A 20014-nucleotide genomic window follows, 5' to 3' on the forward strand; every position below is an offset into this window, starting at 1 on the left:
TGTGATTTTTATCCTTCATTTCAATTGGATCTGCTAAATAGGTACCATGTAATTCTGCAATTATAGGAGAACTTGCATAACCTCTTATATAGATGATGGAAGGTCCTTCAATTGCTTTATCTGTGCAAAATGAGAAAGTTCAGAAGAACTAAGGAGTGATGGGACTCTGTCAACCTTAGAAATGTGTGAAATACACTGGGGAAATTTTTGAATGTTTTTGGCAGGAGAGCACGGAAAAAAAGGAATATCTGGGACCTTCCAGTTGAAAACAGAGCTTTTGACTGAGAAATACTGTGGCATTGCCTCCTGGGAGCCATAGTTCAAGGGAGTTGTTCTCTGTTGTACTCTCTAACTAGATTGGATATGTCCAGTCTTCTTGCAGCAAATCAATGCCCCGTGGAAGATATGTCTCAGGCAAAATGTTGAAAATTTCTGTGAGTAGCAGCTCTTCTTGTGAAAGAGCTAGGTTAGCTGGAAGTCTCATTTTCCATCAAAAAAGAGGTGAAAAAAGGACCAAAACTATCCATAGCAGTCAGATCTTTCTCTGCAACACATTGTTTGCAGCCTGTTGTGGCCAGAAGTGCTTTCAGACCATAGCTGAGCTCAGAGAAGAGCAGAGCCTGTCGTGTATGTCTGCAAAGCTGCAGCAAAGCAGGCTGCAGTCCTTTCCACATGAGCCAGGGTAAAGCACGTTTCATTTTTAATCAAGATGACTGACAGCGCTTGCAAAATAGCCTTTCAAATGCTGATATATTAATTTTTCCTCTAAAATGTCTATTGATAGTTGATGGTACAATTCCTTGCGTTTCTTTTTGACAGGGACAGAATGATACTCTTGAAAATGGAACAGGAAATTATTGATTTTATTAGTGACAACAAGTAAGTCGAGTTCCACACTTGGTTATTAAGTCACGTGCTTTTGTTGCAATGTGAGTTGTGCGAGGGATTCGCTCGTATGGACCACAGTGCTCCTGAGGACTGTTACTGGCACGCTGCAAGAGCAGGCTTTTATTTCCTGACACGTGGTGGTATTGCTTAAAATACGGTAGATGTAAATGAAAACCTTTTGCTTTTCATTGTGTTATAATTGCACTGGCTCCGCTCATTTAGATCCGAAAATATAATTAAAGCTTTTAGTGTAGAGAATAATCAAGGGTGTTATCTCTTGTCTCTTCCTTTGTGCTATATTATTTTAATGCATTGGAAAATAAAACTGAACTTGGGTGGAGGGATTCTTGTTATCATTAGCTCTTTATAATAAAATGTTTCTGCAGCTTTAAAAATGGAGAGTCAGAATAGCCGCAGAGGAAGAAATTATGCTGACGGGAAATAAGCATTTTGTCAGTAATAGAGAAAAAAGGAATATTTGCCAAACAAGATCTTTCCAGAATCATCCTGCATCTGACCTCTGGGAGAAAGGCACAAAGCTGTTGCCAGTGTCTCTACAAATCTGTAGGTTTGGTTGAGCAGGGAGTGTGTATGTGGGGGGTGGGGCGGTCAGCAGATGAGTTCCTCCCAACACACAGAATACTCACTAGGTACCATGAAGCATGAGCTTTGTTTGTCTCAATGTAGCACGTGGAAATGCACTTATAGAAATTTTAAAATTAATTCCTTTTTTTTTTTCCCTCCAGCCTTCCTGTAGCAAACATTTATATGTAAATGTGCAATGGAGAAATTTTAAGTTAGATTTCTGTCCACTGAATTATCAAATGTATTGCTATTTTCATTTATTTATAGCTCAGAGGGAAATGTAATTATCAATGCTATTTGTTCTCTTTTTTCCTAGTAATCACTATAAAAAGTTCCCTCAGATGTCTTCGTATCAGAGGATGCTAGTGCACAGAGTGGCAGCTTACTTTGGAATGGATCACAATGTGGATCAGACTGGAAAATCTGTAATTATCAACAAGACCAGCAATACAAGAATGTAAGTATTGCTACTGCTGTGTAACACTGATGTGTTTTTCCTTGTTCCCTTTCACAGTACAAGAGCTGGTTTGTACCATGACTGCGTGGTGTAATTTTTTATATATATTTTAATTTATTTTTTTAGCAAGAGTGAGTGCTGTTTATTGTTTTCTAGGGTGGAAGGGGAGGACAGGGCTTTCATTGTGAGGTTATATAAGGATATAAGGATATATAAGGAGAAATCAACCTAACTGGTCTATTGCAAGAAATTTATCACAGTATCTTGGAGTATTACTTTTCCTGATTCCTTAGTGCTGCATTTTGCTATGAAAATAATCTCCTTTATATGTCACCTGATACCATAGGGCTATATTTCTAAATAACCCAAACATATTTGGAAGACTGCCTCTTTCCTTGTACTGGCTCTCCCTGCTTCAAGAATCATTTTCTGTCCAGCCCGATTATTTAGGATATGGTTCCCTCCACCAACTGTCACCATTCATTCTGTTTTTTTCTTATCCCCTTCTGCTTCCACTATATTTTCTCTTCTAATCTCACTGTTTGACCACAGTGTTTTGGTGAAATTTAAATTCCTTCTGATGGTTCAAATGCATTGGAAAATTCCTGGCAGGTTAACCTTGTGCTGGCATGCATTATGTGCTCCTCCATGAACCGGTATAAAGCCAGCAAAAACTTTATACGAAGGTCCCTGGCTAATTCAGCAAAGGTGCGGTAATGTGTCCTTGCCCAATCAGCATCACTTTTTCTACCAAGTGCCTTATGTGTATTAAATGTAGCCTTCCTCTCACTCTCTACCTATAAACTACATCATGAAGAGGAAGTAATTACAACTGAGTAATGAAGTTTTGGTATCTGGTATTGGAACAGGAAAGGCCAGCTTGAAAATTGTGTACTCCCTGTATTCAATTAGTAGGAGAAATGAAAATATTTATTTCATTTATATATCCAGTAGTTAGATGATTTATTTGTATCCAGTTGTAGAGAGTATTTTTTTTTTAATGTTATTAGCTTATCCTGTAGAAGGGTAGAGGGACTACCTAATTTTGCAAGATCAAAATCTGAGCCAAACACATTGGTATTTGCTATTTCACTGAGCCCTAAAAATCCTCCATACATATGAAGTAAATTTAAGATCATGCACAATTTATTTTAGATCCTTTTCATGGGCTATCCTTGAGATACTTGGGATTCTGTAAAACAGCACTGGGGTATTAATGTTTTTAAAGATTCGATTTTCAGAAGTCAAGAGAATTACAGTAGTTCAATAAAACACTCAGGCTGAGAAGGCTTAGCCTCAGGGTCTGGTACTACCTGCCCTTGCACAAGGGTTATATTTGAATAAGAAAAAGCTGGATATGCAGCAAACTGGTGTTCAGTTTTGAGGTGTAAATAAGGAAAAATTTAGTCTCCTCTTAAACAAAACACATTCAGTTGTATTTGAATGCTTTTTAGGCATTCCTCTCTCTTTACAGTTCTCCCTTTTCAGTTCACATCTGTGTCACTGCTGTAGCGTACCAACTGCTGCAGATCTTTCCTCACAGCATTGCCTTCTGCTGGTTGACTTGACAGTAGAATGCTATCACATTAATATCTGTAAATGCCTTGCTCTGTTGTGTGACCCATCATCTCAGAGGTAGGCAGCACCGGAAGTGCTGTTGGAAATGCTTGCACAGCGTTTCTGGAGAGGACACTGAAGCCTTCTTCAACAGTCAAAGCTTTATCCGCGTGCTCTGGTGAAACTGTGGCTTCATACATGGTGGGAGTGAGCAAGCAAGCCTATTTGCCAGGCATGAACTGGTATCCTTGTGGGCAAGCTCACCGGGCTGGATGTTGCAGGGGTATAACGGATCGAATGGCCCTTTCAGCTGCGGTCTTGCAAACTGGAGGTGAGGCCAGAAAAATTGGTTCTGATACCATTCCTGTCTAGATCTTCCAGAAATAAACACAGGGCTTTGCCCCTCTGTTGACTGTGAGTAACACAGCTGTTTTGTAAGCATCACAGAAGCTGCAGTTTTGTTTCCTCTTCAGTGATTTGGTGGTAGGTAACTGGATTATGTGAAGCTCATAATGCCTTGTGGTGCTTCCAGTGTGTTATTTACATTATTTTGATATTGCTATAAAATAAAGCTTTGTAGAAGTGGCTCTTTCTTTTCATAACTGGAGGAGATGGCATGTTTTTTTTTAAATGTCCCTGACTCTGACAGAAAATAGCTTGTTATTATCTAGCATGAATAAGGGCTGATGAGATTTTATTATCCGCAGCAAATATTGTGTAAGTTCCCCATCTGAAAGAGTCTGATGTGATTTCATGTGTTCTGCATTTCACTACTCTCAGAGGAGACAGTTTTGTGTGGTTCAGAATCAACACCAAATACTGGGAATGTGTTGACTCTATTAATTACTACTTGGACAGTATCCAGAATACTGAAGAATCTGAAGAGTGTCTGAAACACTGTTCAACGTGGTTATGCTGTGCTGTAAGCCTGAGCCTTGATAGCTTTATGTGAATTTATGGAGAGGCCTCACAGACAGATGTTCTGAAAATTTGCATTTTGGCAATAAATTATCTCTTTATGGCATGTGGTTTTTAAAGTACTTTAGCAACATACTGTGGAGAGGGAAGAATGGTCCTGCATACTCAAGAATTCGTAAATTCTGTACTGTCTGTGACTTCTGTGATCGTGTGCCTGTTTGAGAAGAACATATGACTCTGCAGAGTTGCCACGTGGGCTTGAATAAGCACCTTGTGGCATACTGCTTTGGCTGAGTGAGGGTTCGTGTCACATCTCTGCTTAGGCTTGCGGGTGATGGGTTCTTCCCTGGCTCCAGGCAGTGAGGTGCGTTTATTCTGTTCAGCAGAGACCTCCTGTGCTCACTGCCTGCAGGTGCTCAGAGGTACAAGTGTCAAAAGAGTTAATGGTTTTGGGATGAAAAGGCTGTTTGGAAAAACCTGGTACCAATGCTCCCTTAGAGGTGCTGTGGTACAGTCTGTCATATGGGGGACTGGGGTGTGAATGGACCAGATGGGGGCATTTCAGTCCTTTCATCAAATGGCTGTCTTAGGGCAATGTGTATCCACTTTTATGTACCTGTGCCTGTAAAGTACCTACTTTATGGAGGTTTGGGATTTGAGAAAGTGCTTATTGAAGAGGTTGCAGCTGGAAGGAGGGCTGTGACTTCTCTGGTCATTCTCTGTGCTGCTTTACAGAGAGGAGAAAAATGATGGTAAAAATTCATTAGGATTTAAGTCTCTGGGAGTGCAATACTGTAACTTTCATGAACTCTCAGTGAGATCTCTCTTAAAAATGCAGTCAAACAATAATGGCAATTTAGCAGTTGCAAAAGTATTTACAATGAAGAGTTTAATCTAAAGTGCCTTTTTTTTTGTTAATTTTATTGGAATGTGAACAAGTCATACTGTCTTGAAGCTTTTTTTATGAAATGAAATTTTAAAAGACGGTGATGACCTCAACTACCAAAGTGGTTTTTGACCTTAATCAAGTTAAGTCTCTGTACTCTAGCACTTATTACAAGATAGTGGATTTTAAAAACAAATTATCTTTTCATATAATTTTTGAAATTTAAAGTAGGTTAAAAAAAAAGAGAATGACTTAAAAAGATATATATAATTTTTCATGGTCTCGTGTCTTACCAAGTCCTGCTTAACTAAATTATCCCATTTTTTAAATCTTAATCTCAGCACTATACATGAAAAAAATTGATCAGAAAATGGAGGAAATTTTGTTGTTGTTTTGTTTTTATAGTCAAAGAACTCAAATACTACTTAAAATGAGATATCTGCTTTGTTCAGATGATGCTCTTGTGTCACTGTTCTAATGTATATCTGTCTGTCATCTATGTCTGCCTGTCATCTTTCTAAAGATATACAGAAATGTAAGGGGAACTTAAGACAGTGAAATATGATATAAAGAGAAGTTTGGAACTGAGGTGATGTGTTAGACAGGGCATCCCTATTTGGAGCCAAAAAATGTGGGTGTGCCACCTTCTATTCTGTATATTCCTCATAATTCCTATCAAACAACTGGAAGTACTTCATGTTTTTTTGCAGAACTGTTCATATTGTTAGAGGTATCAGTTCAATCAGATTCATTCATTTTATTATCTATAGATAGGTGGAGAAATGTAGGGGAAGTGCATTTGGTGTACTTGGTAAATGAAAAGGATTTTCATTTGGTTGAGATCATCAGCCATGTGACAAGCAAGTCTGTACCACAGCCCACACATGCATTCATGTACTTTTTTATATAAGTGTGAGTGGCAGGGCTCATCAGAATGAGCAGGTGGGATGCTTATGATATATATGCTGTGTTTAGACATTTTCATATGTTCTGAGGGTGTAACATACCTATTATGAACTTTATACCAATTCTCACATCCTCGATTCTAATTTTTTTCCTGAAGAACATTGTGAGTTATAATCCTTGTGATACTTTGTTTTCTTCCTACTCTCTTAACATAATGTTGGCCCTGTTGGAAGGTGTTTTAGTGTCTTTGAGATGCATAAAAAACTTCAGGCAATGCTAAGCTGTTATGTGTATTACAGGGGTTCCTTATGATCTAGAGATGAACTGTATCAGCAGAAGGAGACATAATGTACAGGTTGTACTTTGAATAACCTACAAGACCTTCTTGTTTGACACATAATCTGTATTATTCTGCCTCCTTTGTATAAGGGTGGTTTGAATCACAAGCAAAGAAGAAAAGTTCTCTTTGGGTTTCTGTTGTGTGTACACTGACCGATCTTGCTGGATAACACCTATGCTAGTAGAGGTGCACTGTGACATTTTCACCAACTTAAGAATCTGAACTTTGGTACAGGATCCTACAGACATGTCAATAAAATGGCATTCACTGAACGTGGCAATTTCAATGAGGAATAGTTTGTAGAATTTTTTTTTTACCCTAGGCCTGAAGTGCCAAGAAGACTTCCTTAAGATGCCAAATGTTACAGCCTTTGGAGCATGCAGAAAAGTATGCCTTTCCCCTTGACTGAATAAGGTATTCAGTGTAAATGACTTTAATTTCTTCAAGTGGTTGTTTGCTGATGGGAAAGATGGGACATTTTAGCTGTAAGAGAGCAGTGACAAATGTATACCTGAACACGAATATCTTTTTTGTAAAACCTCAGTCAAAGCAATTCAATATTTGCCAGAGCATTTGAAGAACGGTTTTGTTCCCTGCCCTGTTGTAAACCAGAATAGTTATCTGGCATATGGTTTGCTGCATGGTATTATTCCATCTGTGTTTAAGCACCTTATGCTATTCTTAATTATCGCATGTGTACACAGAGCAATGATCTCATGAGAGCAGAATTGCTTTTGTGAGCCACATGATGCATGAAAACTTACATTAACACCCTTATTTCTGGTTTTATTTTCATTAGACTCTTGCACTGTTTTCTTCAAGGGACTATGGAGTCATCTCCATTCCTTCATTTCCTGTTGTATTTAGCTCTTTCTCGTCTTCCCTACAGAATAGTTGCTCCTTGGCTATTAAGAAATAAACAGAAACTGGAAATATCCAGACTTTCACTCTGGTTTACAATTGCTGTTGCTCAGTTGGTGTCACAACATTGTCTGTTGCAAATGTGTAGAGAAATAAAAGGGTGCATAGTAGATGTATGCAACTAAAATGGAGAAACTGTGTGACTGAGAAATAACACTGTAATTGACCAAGACGTTTTGTTCTGGTTTAAGGTGAACTAATACATTACACGACTAATAATTTAGTAAGAACATTAATAAAAGAATAATGTATAATAAAAACTATGAGTTTTTGTAGCCACATTGTAATGTAACATTTAAGTAACAAATTATGTTTGTTTTCATGGATTTTATTTCTTGACTTTTTTCACACAAAAATAACTTGTTTATTTCAGTCTGGGATTAAATTAGGAACATGATTAGTTTTTCAGTGCAATAGCAATTATGTTTAGGTTTTAAGAACCCAGTGTCCTGATAGGCATGCTTATGTTTTAGCCTTTACTTCCTTTTTATCCTTTCTCACTGCACTCAGAACTGCAGCCCAGAGCTGAAGAAGGCTTTCACATCCGAGAAGTAGGAGAGAACTTCCCGAAAATGCTTCAGAAAAGCATTAAAGGGAATTAGACATTTTCAGTTGAAGTTCAGGAAATGTCTGCCTCCAGCAGTGGCCTGAGCCTACTTTTTCTCTGCAATGCCTCAGCTTATTGTCACAGGAGAGAGCTACATGGAATAATTGCCTTTCTTTTATCCAGTCACATGGTGATTGGAGAAGTAATTCAGGGTGTACATGTGCTAATAACTGGTAGAAATTTTATTAATATCTTACTATTGTGCTACAAACATTTGTGTCAGACATAAAATTGCTACCTTTCCATAAATGCATTATTTGAGGTTGTGCACATTCATTATTTCGCTGCTTGATGCTCATCCTGCAGAGACTGAGCTTTTCTTTTTTGTTCCAGTCTTTCTTTTTCTTTTATTTTTTTTAATGCTTATTTTCTTAATTTTAATGATAGTTGAATTTGGACAGACTTTTTTTTCTCAGCAAGTATTATACCATTTTAGTCATAAGACTGTTTTACATGAAAGATACAAAAGGAAAAACATAAATACTTGGTACACTTGAAGTTGAGCTGAATTTGACCCTTGAGCTGAATTTGACCCTTAAATACTGGCTTCATTCTTACTTCAGTGTAAGCTGTATACTGGACTCATAGAAATTACTTATTCTCTAAATGAGATGTTAGGGTTAATGAACCAATTCTAATAGCTCCAATATTAAATTTTCATCTAATGTAATTTATTAAAATTAAATTGTTTATAATTAAGGTGGACATGTGCTTTTTACAGCTGTTCTATACTGTAATGAAATATTAGTTAACCATTAATCAGAAGACATTTATGGTACTTTTTTTCTCTATTTCTTATCTTTTTAATCTTTGCAATCACACCACTTTATAGTGTAGGTTTTGTTAAACCTGGAAGGTTATTGTCACCTGCTGTGTGTGGGGAGATGAGAGGTTGCCCAGGAAGAGAATGCTTTGGAATAGCAAGTAGGTAATTTGGTTGAGGGAAGCTCTTTCTTGCATAAGTAATTAATCCTTGTGCTTGTTCAAGCTGTAGTAGGAAAGTGCTCATTAATCAAGATGCTATTTGGTCATTTATACTTTCAAATTACTGGAGAGGGATCTGGAAGTCTGAGATGGCTCCTGTGCTTTCCTCTGAGGTAACTGTACATCAGTAGTAGGTGAAGAAATGTATTTAAATCTGAGCATTTTAGAAATAAGGTGTTGATAGTTGAGCAAGTAAATTTTAGATGTGGTCCAAACTGGTTTTATGATTGCCTTTTGCTCTTCTGTTGCATGCCTCATTTTTAATGTAGGAAATAGGACACATAGAAATATGAAAAGTATTACGAGTTTCGAGAAATCTTTGCCTTTGTCAGTTGTTTCTTGCTGTTTCCAGGGTAGCCTTGTGAGGCTGTTTCTGTCAGTTTATTAAAAACAGGCCCTCTTTTTTAGGCCAGTGGTTGTTCAGAGGATGACTTCTGATCCATGAGTCTTCCTGCTGGAGAGGGCAAAAATATTCATGAGTGTAAAGCAGAAGTCAGAACAAGAATTTGTTATGATATTAATGTGCATACATGGGGCATTTCAAGAAATAATATTTTTTTCATTAGCCCATTGGCTTTTAGTGAACCATCTTGCCTTCATCAGTAGACTTCAAATCTTGAATTTGCTTCCTTTTTCTCTCTCTGTTCCGTGTTAATTTTTGAACATCTGAAATAGAAAAGTGTAATTTTAAATAGATCACAGCAGTTATGCAACACTGTAATTTTCAGCCACTTACAGAATATGCCCCATCCTTAAAATCAGATATTAATGAATTCCATAATAATCTATGCTACCACTTTGGAGCCTCTATTAGCTGGAAATAAATTGGCACTGTGCAAGATGTTCAGTCTTTTTAGGCACCCTGAATATCAAGAAATAAATCCAATTGAGGAGAGTAAACAGGGTAAGCAGGTCCCTCAGTAAAGAAATAATCTTAGTTTGATCACAGGAGGACACTTTGAAGCTCCTAAAATGCGTAAGAGAGGACATAATGCTTCTGCCCCATCTAGCAGAAGGGGTTGTATTTGCACGTGGCTTGGCTTGTAGGCTTCTCCCCTGTTTTCAAAGCCCATCTTCTGGCCCCAAAATACTGGGCAAAATATTGAAGTCTGCACTCAAGCAGACACTCAAGGAGTCAAGAGGTACTATGTTTTTGCATCCATATCTTCAAACAGGATGATTTTTTGGAATTAAGTTTTAGGAAAGCTTATGAGGGTCATGAGTTTTGCAATGGTACCTCAACATTGAATCAGGTTCCTTAAGTACCGTATGCGTTGAAATCCTTCAGGAACTGGCCCTCTGCCCTCTGCTTGGTCCACACAAACAACTTGGCATGGAAAAGATTCAGTGTACATCCTGCAGCCTTCAGCTTCACTGTGGTTTTTTGTAATAAGAAACACTACTGGTGCCAGCCCCACTGAAGTCGGGGGCTGAAGTCAACCCCAATTAGAGGGGGAGAATGCCTGTGAAAATAACTTGTGACTTTCCACATCCCTGTTTAATAATAAATGCGGAACACGTTTAGAGTCCAGCTGCTACTCTGAAAAAAGTATTAAAGAATATATAGTCTTAAACTGGGGAAAATTTAGCATTTGGTATTTGAGGGGTTTTTCCCCCTGTGCCACAGAGAAGACAGCACCTTGAAGAACTGTCTTGTACTGGGTTGATTTTTTTTTTAAGGCTTTTAATGTGCTTTTACCATCATATCAGAAGTTCTTAGTGACTCATATGATAAAAGCAGCAATCTGTTAATGAGGCATTTACCTTCAAATGCTTGCAATGCCATTTTGAGTGGTTTTAAGTATTAAGTTGTGATAATTTAACTGCACTGTGCTTTAACAATTATCTGTATTTAAATTCCCACTCTAGCTTTTTGAAACTGTATTTTAGCATCCATCAGCCTTTAAATACACGAAACCTATTTGAAGGGTGTAATTTCAGGCTCTCATTCTTGAAAAACATTGTTCTGAGAGAATTTAATCAAATAATTTAACCTGTAGGGCTGGAATTCTGCCTTTTTCATTAAGTTGGGGGGTTTTGACAATGATAATATTTGCTTCCAAGTTCTGTAAATTCTCAAACTCTCAGAATACGTTCCTATGCCTCTATTATCAAAACAGACATTGGTAGTGCAAATAATAGAGTTTTGGCCCTAGAGGTAAAGCAAAGAGACAGTAATGCTTATGTAGTTTTATTGGGGTAGTAATGCCGAGTCCTAGGAGAGCCTTCAACCTAAAACCAAAAAAACCCACACAGCAGGCAGATGTAGTAGGTATTCACAAACTAGCACAGCAAGAAAGGCCACCATACTGTGTCACAGCATGCCTTCAGAATAGAGGCTAACATGATGTTGGACTGAGCAGTCAGTTTAATTAAAGACAAGTGCAAATAACAGGAAAACAATGTTAAACCATCAGAACACCTGCATAAGAGTGCCCTAAATCTTCACAACTTCTCTGAATCCTGTCAGCAGCAGTACTTCTCTCTGGCTTCCACCATCCCATTGCTCTCTTGATGGCATCCTTGTGTAAGATCATTTTTGTTGGTTATTCATTTTGTTTGCCAGATGACGATTCTGCGAGTACCCTGGGTGCTGTTTTTCCTGTCCTTAGCCCCATTACCCTACCTATTTTTGACTTTGTGTTGCCACTTATTCAGGAGAGGAATATTAACATGCTGTTCCCTGTTACGTGCATTAAATGAACATTGGATCGCAAATGCAAAGTTCAGTTTTTTTGGCTCCTGCATACCACATCGATCTCCCCTTTTGAACTTGCATTCCTGTATCGTGTTCTTTCAGGCAGCTGCTTGGCTGTTACCTGTGAGGCTTTTGCAGATTATATACACTACAGCACTTGCTAGATTTTTTAGCTACATCAGGTGCTGTACTGCCAAACCCATCTTTTCCACACATGGTGAGGTTGTTGCTTCTTCTGAAAGACGTCTTGAAACAGCCTGTGTGCTGTGGTGCTGTCAGAAACACATGCCTCATAATAAAGATTTATGTGCTGTGTATAAGTCAACCCTGACAATACCAGACTGTTTGTGTGCTCTGCTAATGCAGTGACTGAGTCTGCAGAACTGTAACATTCAGAGCTCATGCTTGTCTCTTTCCATTTGTCCTTTTGGTGTGGTATCTGTGTTTCCTGATTTTTAGCCAGTAATTTTTAATAAGCTAATTAACTTATTTTAAATGAGTGCAGATTTTTTTCCCCACAGTATTTCATTTCTTATCTCCTGTCCAAATAGAGGTCTATGAAACTGCATTAGTTGGCTTGGCAGACTCAAGGAAATGCCCTGTTCCTTCCTTAGTCATGTATCCTAATAGCTATTACCATTTTGCAATATGTTTTTAAAATCTGTAATTTAATTAAATAGGGGATACCTGGTTAAGGTAGTTAGGGTTTGTGGTTTTTTCCTTACTGCTTACAAGAGTTGACTCAGAATCAAAAGCATTAAATGAGCATGTAATGGGGAATTCTCCTGAAAGAGTCCATGTAAAAAAATATGCCTGAGGCATGAACTCTGCTTTCTGTCATCCAGAGATAAATTGAGAAAAACTCAAGTGAATGGAAGTAGCTCACATTAAAATCACTGTAATGATAGTAGGAAAAAAAAAATCACATAATGCTATCAAAAAACTTTTTTTTTTACTTTTTGACACACAGAAATATTTTGCTGCTTATTCCATAGTTCCCATTTCTGAAATATAGACTTCACTGTAAGCAATGAGTTCAAAAAAGTGCCTTTGGGGCCTTGCTTAAGTAGGGGCTGCAGATGACTTTTAAGGAACTATAAAATCAGAAGGCCAAATGGTAATGGCCAACTTGCAAAAGAAAGAACAGACACACAAAGACCACCTAAAAGGTAGTGATGGAGGTTTGTTCTGCTATGGATTTGTTACTATATATCTGACTCAGTGTTTCAAAAAATGACAGCATGGTTAAGGTTGGAAGGAATCTCTGGAGGTTGACTTGTGCAACCCAGCCCTGCTCAAGCAGCACCATCTGGACCCAGTTGCCCAGGACGATATCCGGGACCATACCAAGGATAGAGACTCCACCACCTGTCTGGGCAACCTGTGCCAGTGCTTGGTCACCCTCACAATGAAATTATTGCAAGCACAGAAATAAGTTCCACCCATATCTTCAAATGATCTCTCAACACAACAATGAGAGTGAAAGAGTTGAAATGATCATTGGCTACCTGAGAAGGAGCACAGCCACGAGAAATGAGAAAATTGCTGTGAGATTTTACCTGGGTACTCTCCCCAGGTCTGGGCCCGATATTGCACAGAAGTATGTAGAAATGTTCCTGAATCAGGAAAAAAACTGGATAGTAGAGCTAATGGTGCCTGTTACACATTGTGTCTGGTCATTGGGTAAACTGATCACTTGCCAGAAAGTGATCTCTTTTCACTGTGGAAGAAAACAGATTAGGAAAACGTTTCCAAAGATTTTTAGTGATGGGGGCAGACTTTGCAGAAGTTTGCAGGTACTCAGAGAGTTTTGGGAAGCTTTTCATGGTGAAATGTCTGGGTGCTGCAGGACACCTACTGAAGTTGGCTCCCTGAAGAAGAGAGGAGGGGGGCCAGAAGGGGGGGTAAGCAGCTGCCTGAGGATGCGTGCCCAAGAGCACTAGCTCTTGGGCTTTAACCTTTGTAGTGCCTGATGAAAAGCTTTACAGGGAAGAAAGAAATGTTCTATGTGTTTTCTTCTGTACCACGTTGCCAGAAAGATGACTAACTGAGCTACCTGGCAACTTTTAGGAACTATGAAATGAGTTCATCTGCGATTGTAGTTTTGTGAAGCTGCATTTTCAGGGCACAGATGTTTTGCTTCCACCCATACCATCAAGCAATAAAAATCTGGATGATCAAAAGGTTATATTAAATAAAACCCAAACAAAAAAAGAAACACCCCAGACTTTACCTCTTTTTAGCCTGTGTGCTTTCCCCCTCCCTTAATGTTGATTTCTGAGCCTTTAAGATGTAACTGGGTCGTGGTTTTCAGTTTCTCAGTAGAGTCCCCAAATTGCAAAAATCCTATTGACCTAAAAGTTTCTTCTGGAGTAGTAGGGCTTGAGATTCTCAAGTGATGCCCTGATTCCAGACATGGGGAATAAATGGAGTACTGAATGGGCTAAATGAGATCCTGTCATACAGGTACGCAGCACTCCTTGTACACATGCATTTGCATGCCCTTTTCCTTGCACATGACTGTTACCAAGTGGAGGTGGCCACGGTAAACCCACAAATTATAGGGGGTTTTGTTTGTTTGTTTGTGGTTTTGTTTGTTTGTTATTTGAAAGATCCCTAAATAGGGAAGAGTACTTGAGTTAGCTGTAAGGTCTTCAGAAGTTCTCAGTGTCTCTTCAAAAAGAGAAATCCCATTTTTTAAAATTAAGCTGAGGTTTAGTTAGGATTTGAAGATGTAATCTAGGTATCCAGTGTGGCAATAGTGAATAAGTTCCTGATTCTTTTTAATGGCTTTGTAACAGTAATTGTAAACCATGCTTCGACTACAGTAAATCTTAATGTATGCCAGTAAATAATCTCGATAAATTCGCTTCCTTACGTGCATGAACACAATTTTATATATCATACTGGATGCTACTGGCAATATCAGCTAAAAAATCTCAGAAGAGTTAATAATTTAGGACTCACATGAGATGAATTCACTGTATCTGCTGTATTACTGTATTTATATACTGTGTAGTATATTGACACTACACTGCATCTTACTCAAAATCGCATATTAATTTCTTCATTTTTAAGCAGATTGACCTGCAAATTCATAAACTAATGTAACAGATTTCCCTGGAATAACCACAAGGTCTCTGCTTCCTTACAGAAAATGCATAACACTGTTACAGGGAACTGTAAAGCTGGGAATGTAGAGCTTGCACTGACTTCCTCTTCCATCAGGGGAGCAGACCCAAACCTTTGCAGAGATATCTTTAAAATAGTCTACATTTCTTTTGACTAATGATTTTTAGTGTTTGAGGGAGGCCTGCAGGTTGGCGTGCCTGAAGAAATTTGTTGCTGTGGTACCCTGTTTCTCACTTGACAGCCTTCCCTCTGCCTTTGCATCCTTATTAACTGAGCTGGTCATGCTCTTTGCAGCCTCACTGGTAACAGTGACCCAGAGCTGCAGTGACAAGTGGGAGGAGAGGACCTTATCATGGTGCTGATAATACCCCGGTGTTTCGTAGTGCTCTGCACATTCGCAGAGTCTCTCTGCCCAAGCAAATTTCTTTTCACAACCAAAGACTAATCACCTACTGGGCTTGGAGATTAATTTTATTAACAGGCACGTAATGAATCATTAGCTTTGACTTGTGGCTTGATCTCATGCTACTCCTATTCTCTTATGGCAAGTGGAAACATTTTATAATCAGCAAATGAAGTGAAAATGGGATTTAATAATGAATTATGAAGTATGAAAATCATGTTGTTGTTTAAATAAGTTAATAGTTGGAGGAGGCGTTTTTTTCAAATTGTTTTTTCAAGCTTTATTCTCTCTAGTTTTTAATTTTTTTCTCAGCATTTTAAAATCTCATTTGTTTATTATGCTTGGTATATAGATTATTAGTTGCTCAGCAGATAATTTACACCTCTAAATTTTACGTTGATAGTACAATTGCAAAAATTTTGTTTGTGCTTTAGGATGTAAAACCAGAAAATAACAATCCTCAGATAGTTCTGTCAAAGCAGAATATTCGAGTGAATGAATCTTCATTTCTGGCTGTGCAGGCATAGTGCTCATTAATGGGAGCAAAGGGAGAGCAACCCACCTAGCAATCCATTAATGGGGCTTTTTAGCCTTTCTGTTTATAAGGAAACATAATGAATGGCCCATTAGGTTAGAAAATTACGCAGAGAGCCATGGTCCTCTGGGTTTTCCCAAAAGAAGGCTAGTAGGGCATCCAGAGAGTCTGCTGACTTGGGCCCTATATGTTAGTCCTAGCAGCTACGGATGGTGGACAGAGGTTTATTGAATTGTCAAACTATGTGGAAGTGGGGAACGTATGTTTTGTCATTTTGTCACAAAAATGCAAATTGTGAGCAGAAGTGGGAATCATCTAAATTAATAGAGAAAAAGAGGCGGGATAGCTGGTGTCTGTTAATATTGAATTTCTTACAGTTTATTACAAATATTTTCTGCACATCTGACAATGATTTGATATGGACTGCAATTATGGCATGAATATGTGCTCTATTTTAATTTGAAATCCATAATGCTGTAACAACAAAGTAGTGACTGATTTACACATCTGGTTTAATTTTCTGTTGTGAAATAAGATGAGGCTGAGGTTTTTGTTTTAAAGTTTGTAGAGGACTTCTATTTACAAAATCACTGACTTCTTTAAATTCTACCTTTTCATTTCTTTCCCATTGCTCTGTTAATGCCAGTGAAAGCTTGTTGTCCTGTTCGTGTAGGTCTCTAGACATGAGCTCTTCCTACCAGTACTGATGTTGGCAGATCTTTCAGCATGTTGCATAAGGCTTGTGTTCCTTGATAGATGTATTATTGTTTTTAAAACAGTTTGTGCATTAGCAGCCCCCTCAGTTGGGTGATAGCAATGTATGAATCTTAGCTCAGTACGTGAGGCCATTGGTCACCCTGTCAATGTTGGTTGAACAGAAAACATTACAGGTTTGGCTCTGGGAGTGGTGCAGGCCAGAATGTTATTTATTGACAGCTACGAGGCATTGGCAGTGACCAGCTCAGTCGCAAAAGTTGCTTCTTAAAATTCTCTTTCTGCACAGGATGAGGGGATATATGATTCTGCTTTTTGTACAAGGTGAGAACATGGAACAGCATCATATCACCTTACAAACCTGAAAATGTTGAGCTTTTAACCAGTGGGGCTTGGCTTTTAAAATAAATGAAAAAATGTCTGTATGAATTTAAATCAGTGAACTGATTGATACTCTTATGATTGTTCTGGAGAATTTTTCTCACATAATGCTGATGAGGTAAAATTTAGTTTAAGCAAAACATCACCTGTCCCTCCCTTTACTGATTTTGCTTATTAGGAGTGAGGAAACTCTTGAGTGTTTTGTTTTTTAAAATTTCTACCATTTTTTTCCTTACTTATAAAGATGGACAGGCTTCACTAAGTGGCAGTGTTGCCGGAGGTCCAAGCTACTGAAGGAAGCAAATTAACATTCAGTATGGTAATTTGTTTTCCCTGTCCTTCAGTCACAGTGAGGAGAGTCTAAATATTTCAGTGACTGAGACTTTGGATTCCCATTCCTTGCTACACAACAACAACAAAAGCTATTTATAGCAATAACAGTTAGCAGCGATACAGCAGCCTCAGACAGCTATGGGCAGCATCTCATCATGACTGCAAATGTTAACTGCTTTTGCACTGAATGCCTCTGTGAAAACAAAGAGCACTGAGAAATAAAGATCAAAGCAAAACCAAAAGAAAGATTTTTTTATTGCTATGTTTTACTTTGCTGGCAGACCAGAGCAAAGGTTTTCTGAACATTTAAAAGATGAAAAAGGTGAAGAATCCCAGAAGCGATTTATCTTGAAGCGAGATAACTCTAGTATTGATAAAGAAGACAATCAGGTTGGTTCTCGGTTCGAGAGTTGCTGAAATTTGTTCTGTTTTTGAAGGTGGGCTGACTGATGTTATTGTTGTTCTTTTGTTGTTGCTCTCCTCCTCCCCTGCCCTCCTGCCCCCTCCCTGCCTCCTTTGGCATACGTACCACCGTGGGTGGCATCAAGCCCCAGCGTGGCCGCTTCAGCCGCTTCAGTGTGGGGTTGCATGGGTGGTTTGCTTGGCGCAGGACTTGCTGCATGCCACGGGAGGGGGAATGCCGGTGGCTCTGGGCTGCGTGGAAGGCTGTGTGAGTCGCATTTCTCAATGTCTTGCCTAACTATGGCAGTTGTTACGCTCCCTATAGCTCCCTCCTTCCATTGTACCCACTCAGAGTTGGATTTCAGTATGGACCAATGATAAACTGATGTAGCCCATAAAAGAGGAGAGGGAAAACAAACAAACAAACAAACAAAAAGTCCAAAATAAACATGTGATGGTGAGGCTGGGTTGATTTTTTTTTTAAACCTTCCTAAATTATGTTTTGATCAACAATAAATCAGGTTTATCTTTTACTTCCCTTACTCCTCCAGTGCCTTCACCACCTTTTACTGTCTGTGTAACTTACTTGCTTGTGCATGTACTGTGGCAGACGTTCCCCCTCTGTGTTGCCTGTGCCATAACACTACCTTACCTTAGGTGAGCCTGATGAATAAGGGAGTGCCAGGAAATGTGTGTGTTTGTGCTGCCTTTAAAAGCGGGTGCTGTGCTGTTTCAATCCAGTGCAAACTGTGTATGTGGAATATATTAACAAAAAAATAATCTGAAAGGGTTCTGACATGATTTGCTTTTATGAGAAAATTATCACAGGTAAGAAGACAGCATATGCTTTCTTTGCTTAGGTTATATTTGTGGAGGGAACTACCAGTGAGTCTCTTGTTGCCACTTTCCTTCATGTTTTCAGTAAAGGACTGATTTTTCCTTCCTTTTTTTCCTTTTTGCACCTTCTTTTTCCTTGACTTCAGTTTACATAGCAGCCTTGCCAGCTGTGCTGCATCCAAACTGGTTTTGAAAACAAACCCCAAGCAATTTCAGGGTGTGGTGAACATGGGGATCAGCCAAAGAAAAGCAGCATGACTGATCTGACCAAGTGATGGGTGTGCAGGGGCAGAAGGAGCAGTACTCGAAACCCAATTGCCAATGAAGCATTTCCTGGCAGGGGGTCATTTTCTCTTCTTCCTACCATGGCACAGCCATTGCCCTCACTGTGGTTTACCAAGAGGTACAAATGGCCCTTCTTTACCCAGCAAAACTGAAGTAGAGGATTCCTTACAGTGTGGAAATGGTTGAAACTGTCATCCTGAATATCTGGGACTTCTCCTTGTACACAGAGATTTGTGGGTTTCTTCTAGGGTTTGCAGTTTAGCTCTTGCAGCCTAGTTACCCTCTTTTCTTCCTTGATTTTGTAGGTGGCACATCACTTCTTGCCCTCCTGCTCCTCACAGCTGGTAGGAGAATCCAGAAATGTTAGCAGCTGAGAACAATGGCATTTAGACTTGGGGTGTGAACACTCGATTTTAGGATGGCAGGTCCCCAAAAGCTGTGCAGCAAGCCTTATTTTGGCCACCTGCTCAACAAAGCCATATGCAGTATCTAACTGGAAATCCTCAAGTGCCCAGTCTCGCAGGGTTCTTCGTTCAGGAGTGACAGCTATCATTTTTGTGCTTCATTTGTTTAAGTGAACATTTATTATTCTCAGATGACAGTTACTTAATGGCAGTTTTTAACAGCTCAACTTATATAATCCTCCTGGTTTTCTTTCTGCTCAGCAAAACAGAATTCTTCCATTTAGAGATGACAGACGAAGTAAATCAATTGAAGAGAGAGAAGAGGAGTATCAGAGAGTGAGGGAGAGAATATTTGCACAAGATGTGAGTAGTTGTTTTAATTGCCTCTTTAGTGCCATACCTTCGCCCGGTAGTCAGACAGTCTTGCCCCCCTCCTACAACAACACTGCAGTTGGGCTTGCCTTGTGGAGCTGAAGGTGACAGGGAAAGCAGATTAGTGCAGAGGGCCCAAGAGGAATTTAAAAGGTGTGGAGATTGGCTTCTGGAGAATGAGGTGATGAGAGTTGCAGGGAGAAGGGTAGAGGAGGTATCAGGCCCAGCATGTTGTCTGGGGAGTACTTATCCTGTTTCTTTGAATGTTCATTTTGTCTAGGTTTACTTCTTGTTTCCTTCTCTTTTGCTAACCAAAGAGCAGTGATTTAAATGGACACTCCCAATAATTTCAAATAGCTGTGTTATTTTATATTTCATTTGAAATAAAGTGTCCTTTCACAAAGCCTCCTTATGGTTTTTGTTTCTTCGGACCAGTGCTGTAGGCCAAGACACTGAGAACAAAGAAAAG

General features: G+C 39.0%; 1 protein-coding gene across 20 annotated transcripts in view; it reads left to right on the forward strand.

Annotated features, from left to right (window-relative positions):
• Nucleotides 1-20014, forward strand: part of ARPP21 (cAMP regulated phosphoprotein 21) — a 288954-nt gene that overhangs the window by 194912 nt on the left and 74028 nt on the right. For 15 of the 20 annotated variants that reach the window (XM_051768567.1, XM_051768564.1, XM_051768580.1 and 12 more), the window contains 4 exons: nt 820-879; nt 1790-1930; nt 17527-17635; nt 19435-19536. In XM_051768567.1, the coding sequence (XP_051624527.1) occupies nt 820-879; nt 1790-1930; nt 17527-17635; nt 19435-19536 (412 nt within the window). The remainder of the gene's footprint in view (nt 1-819; nt 880-1789; nt 1931-17526; nt 17636-19434; nt 19537-20014) is intronic. The other 5 variants (XM_051768575.1, XM_051768576.1, XM_051768577.1 and 2 more) reach the window with 2 other exon arrangements.

Source organism: Manacus candei, unplaced genomic scaffold (assembly GCF_025592945.1).
Source record: "Manacus candei isolate 608988 ecotype Guabito, Panama unplaced genomic scaffold, ASM2559294v1 h1tg000095l, whole genome shotgun sequence".
In the NCBI taxonomy this organism is placed as follows: Eukaryota; Metazoa; Chordata; class Aves; order Passeriformes; family Pipridae; genus Manacus; species Manacus candei.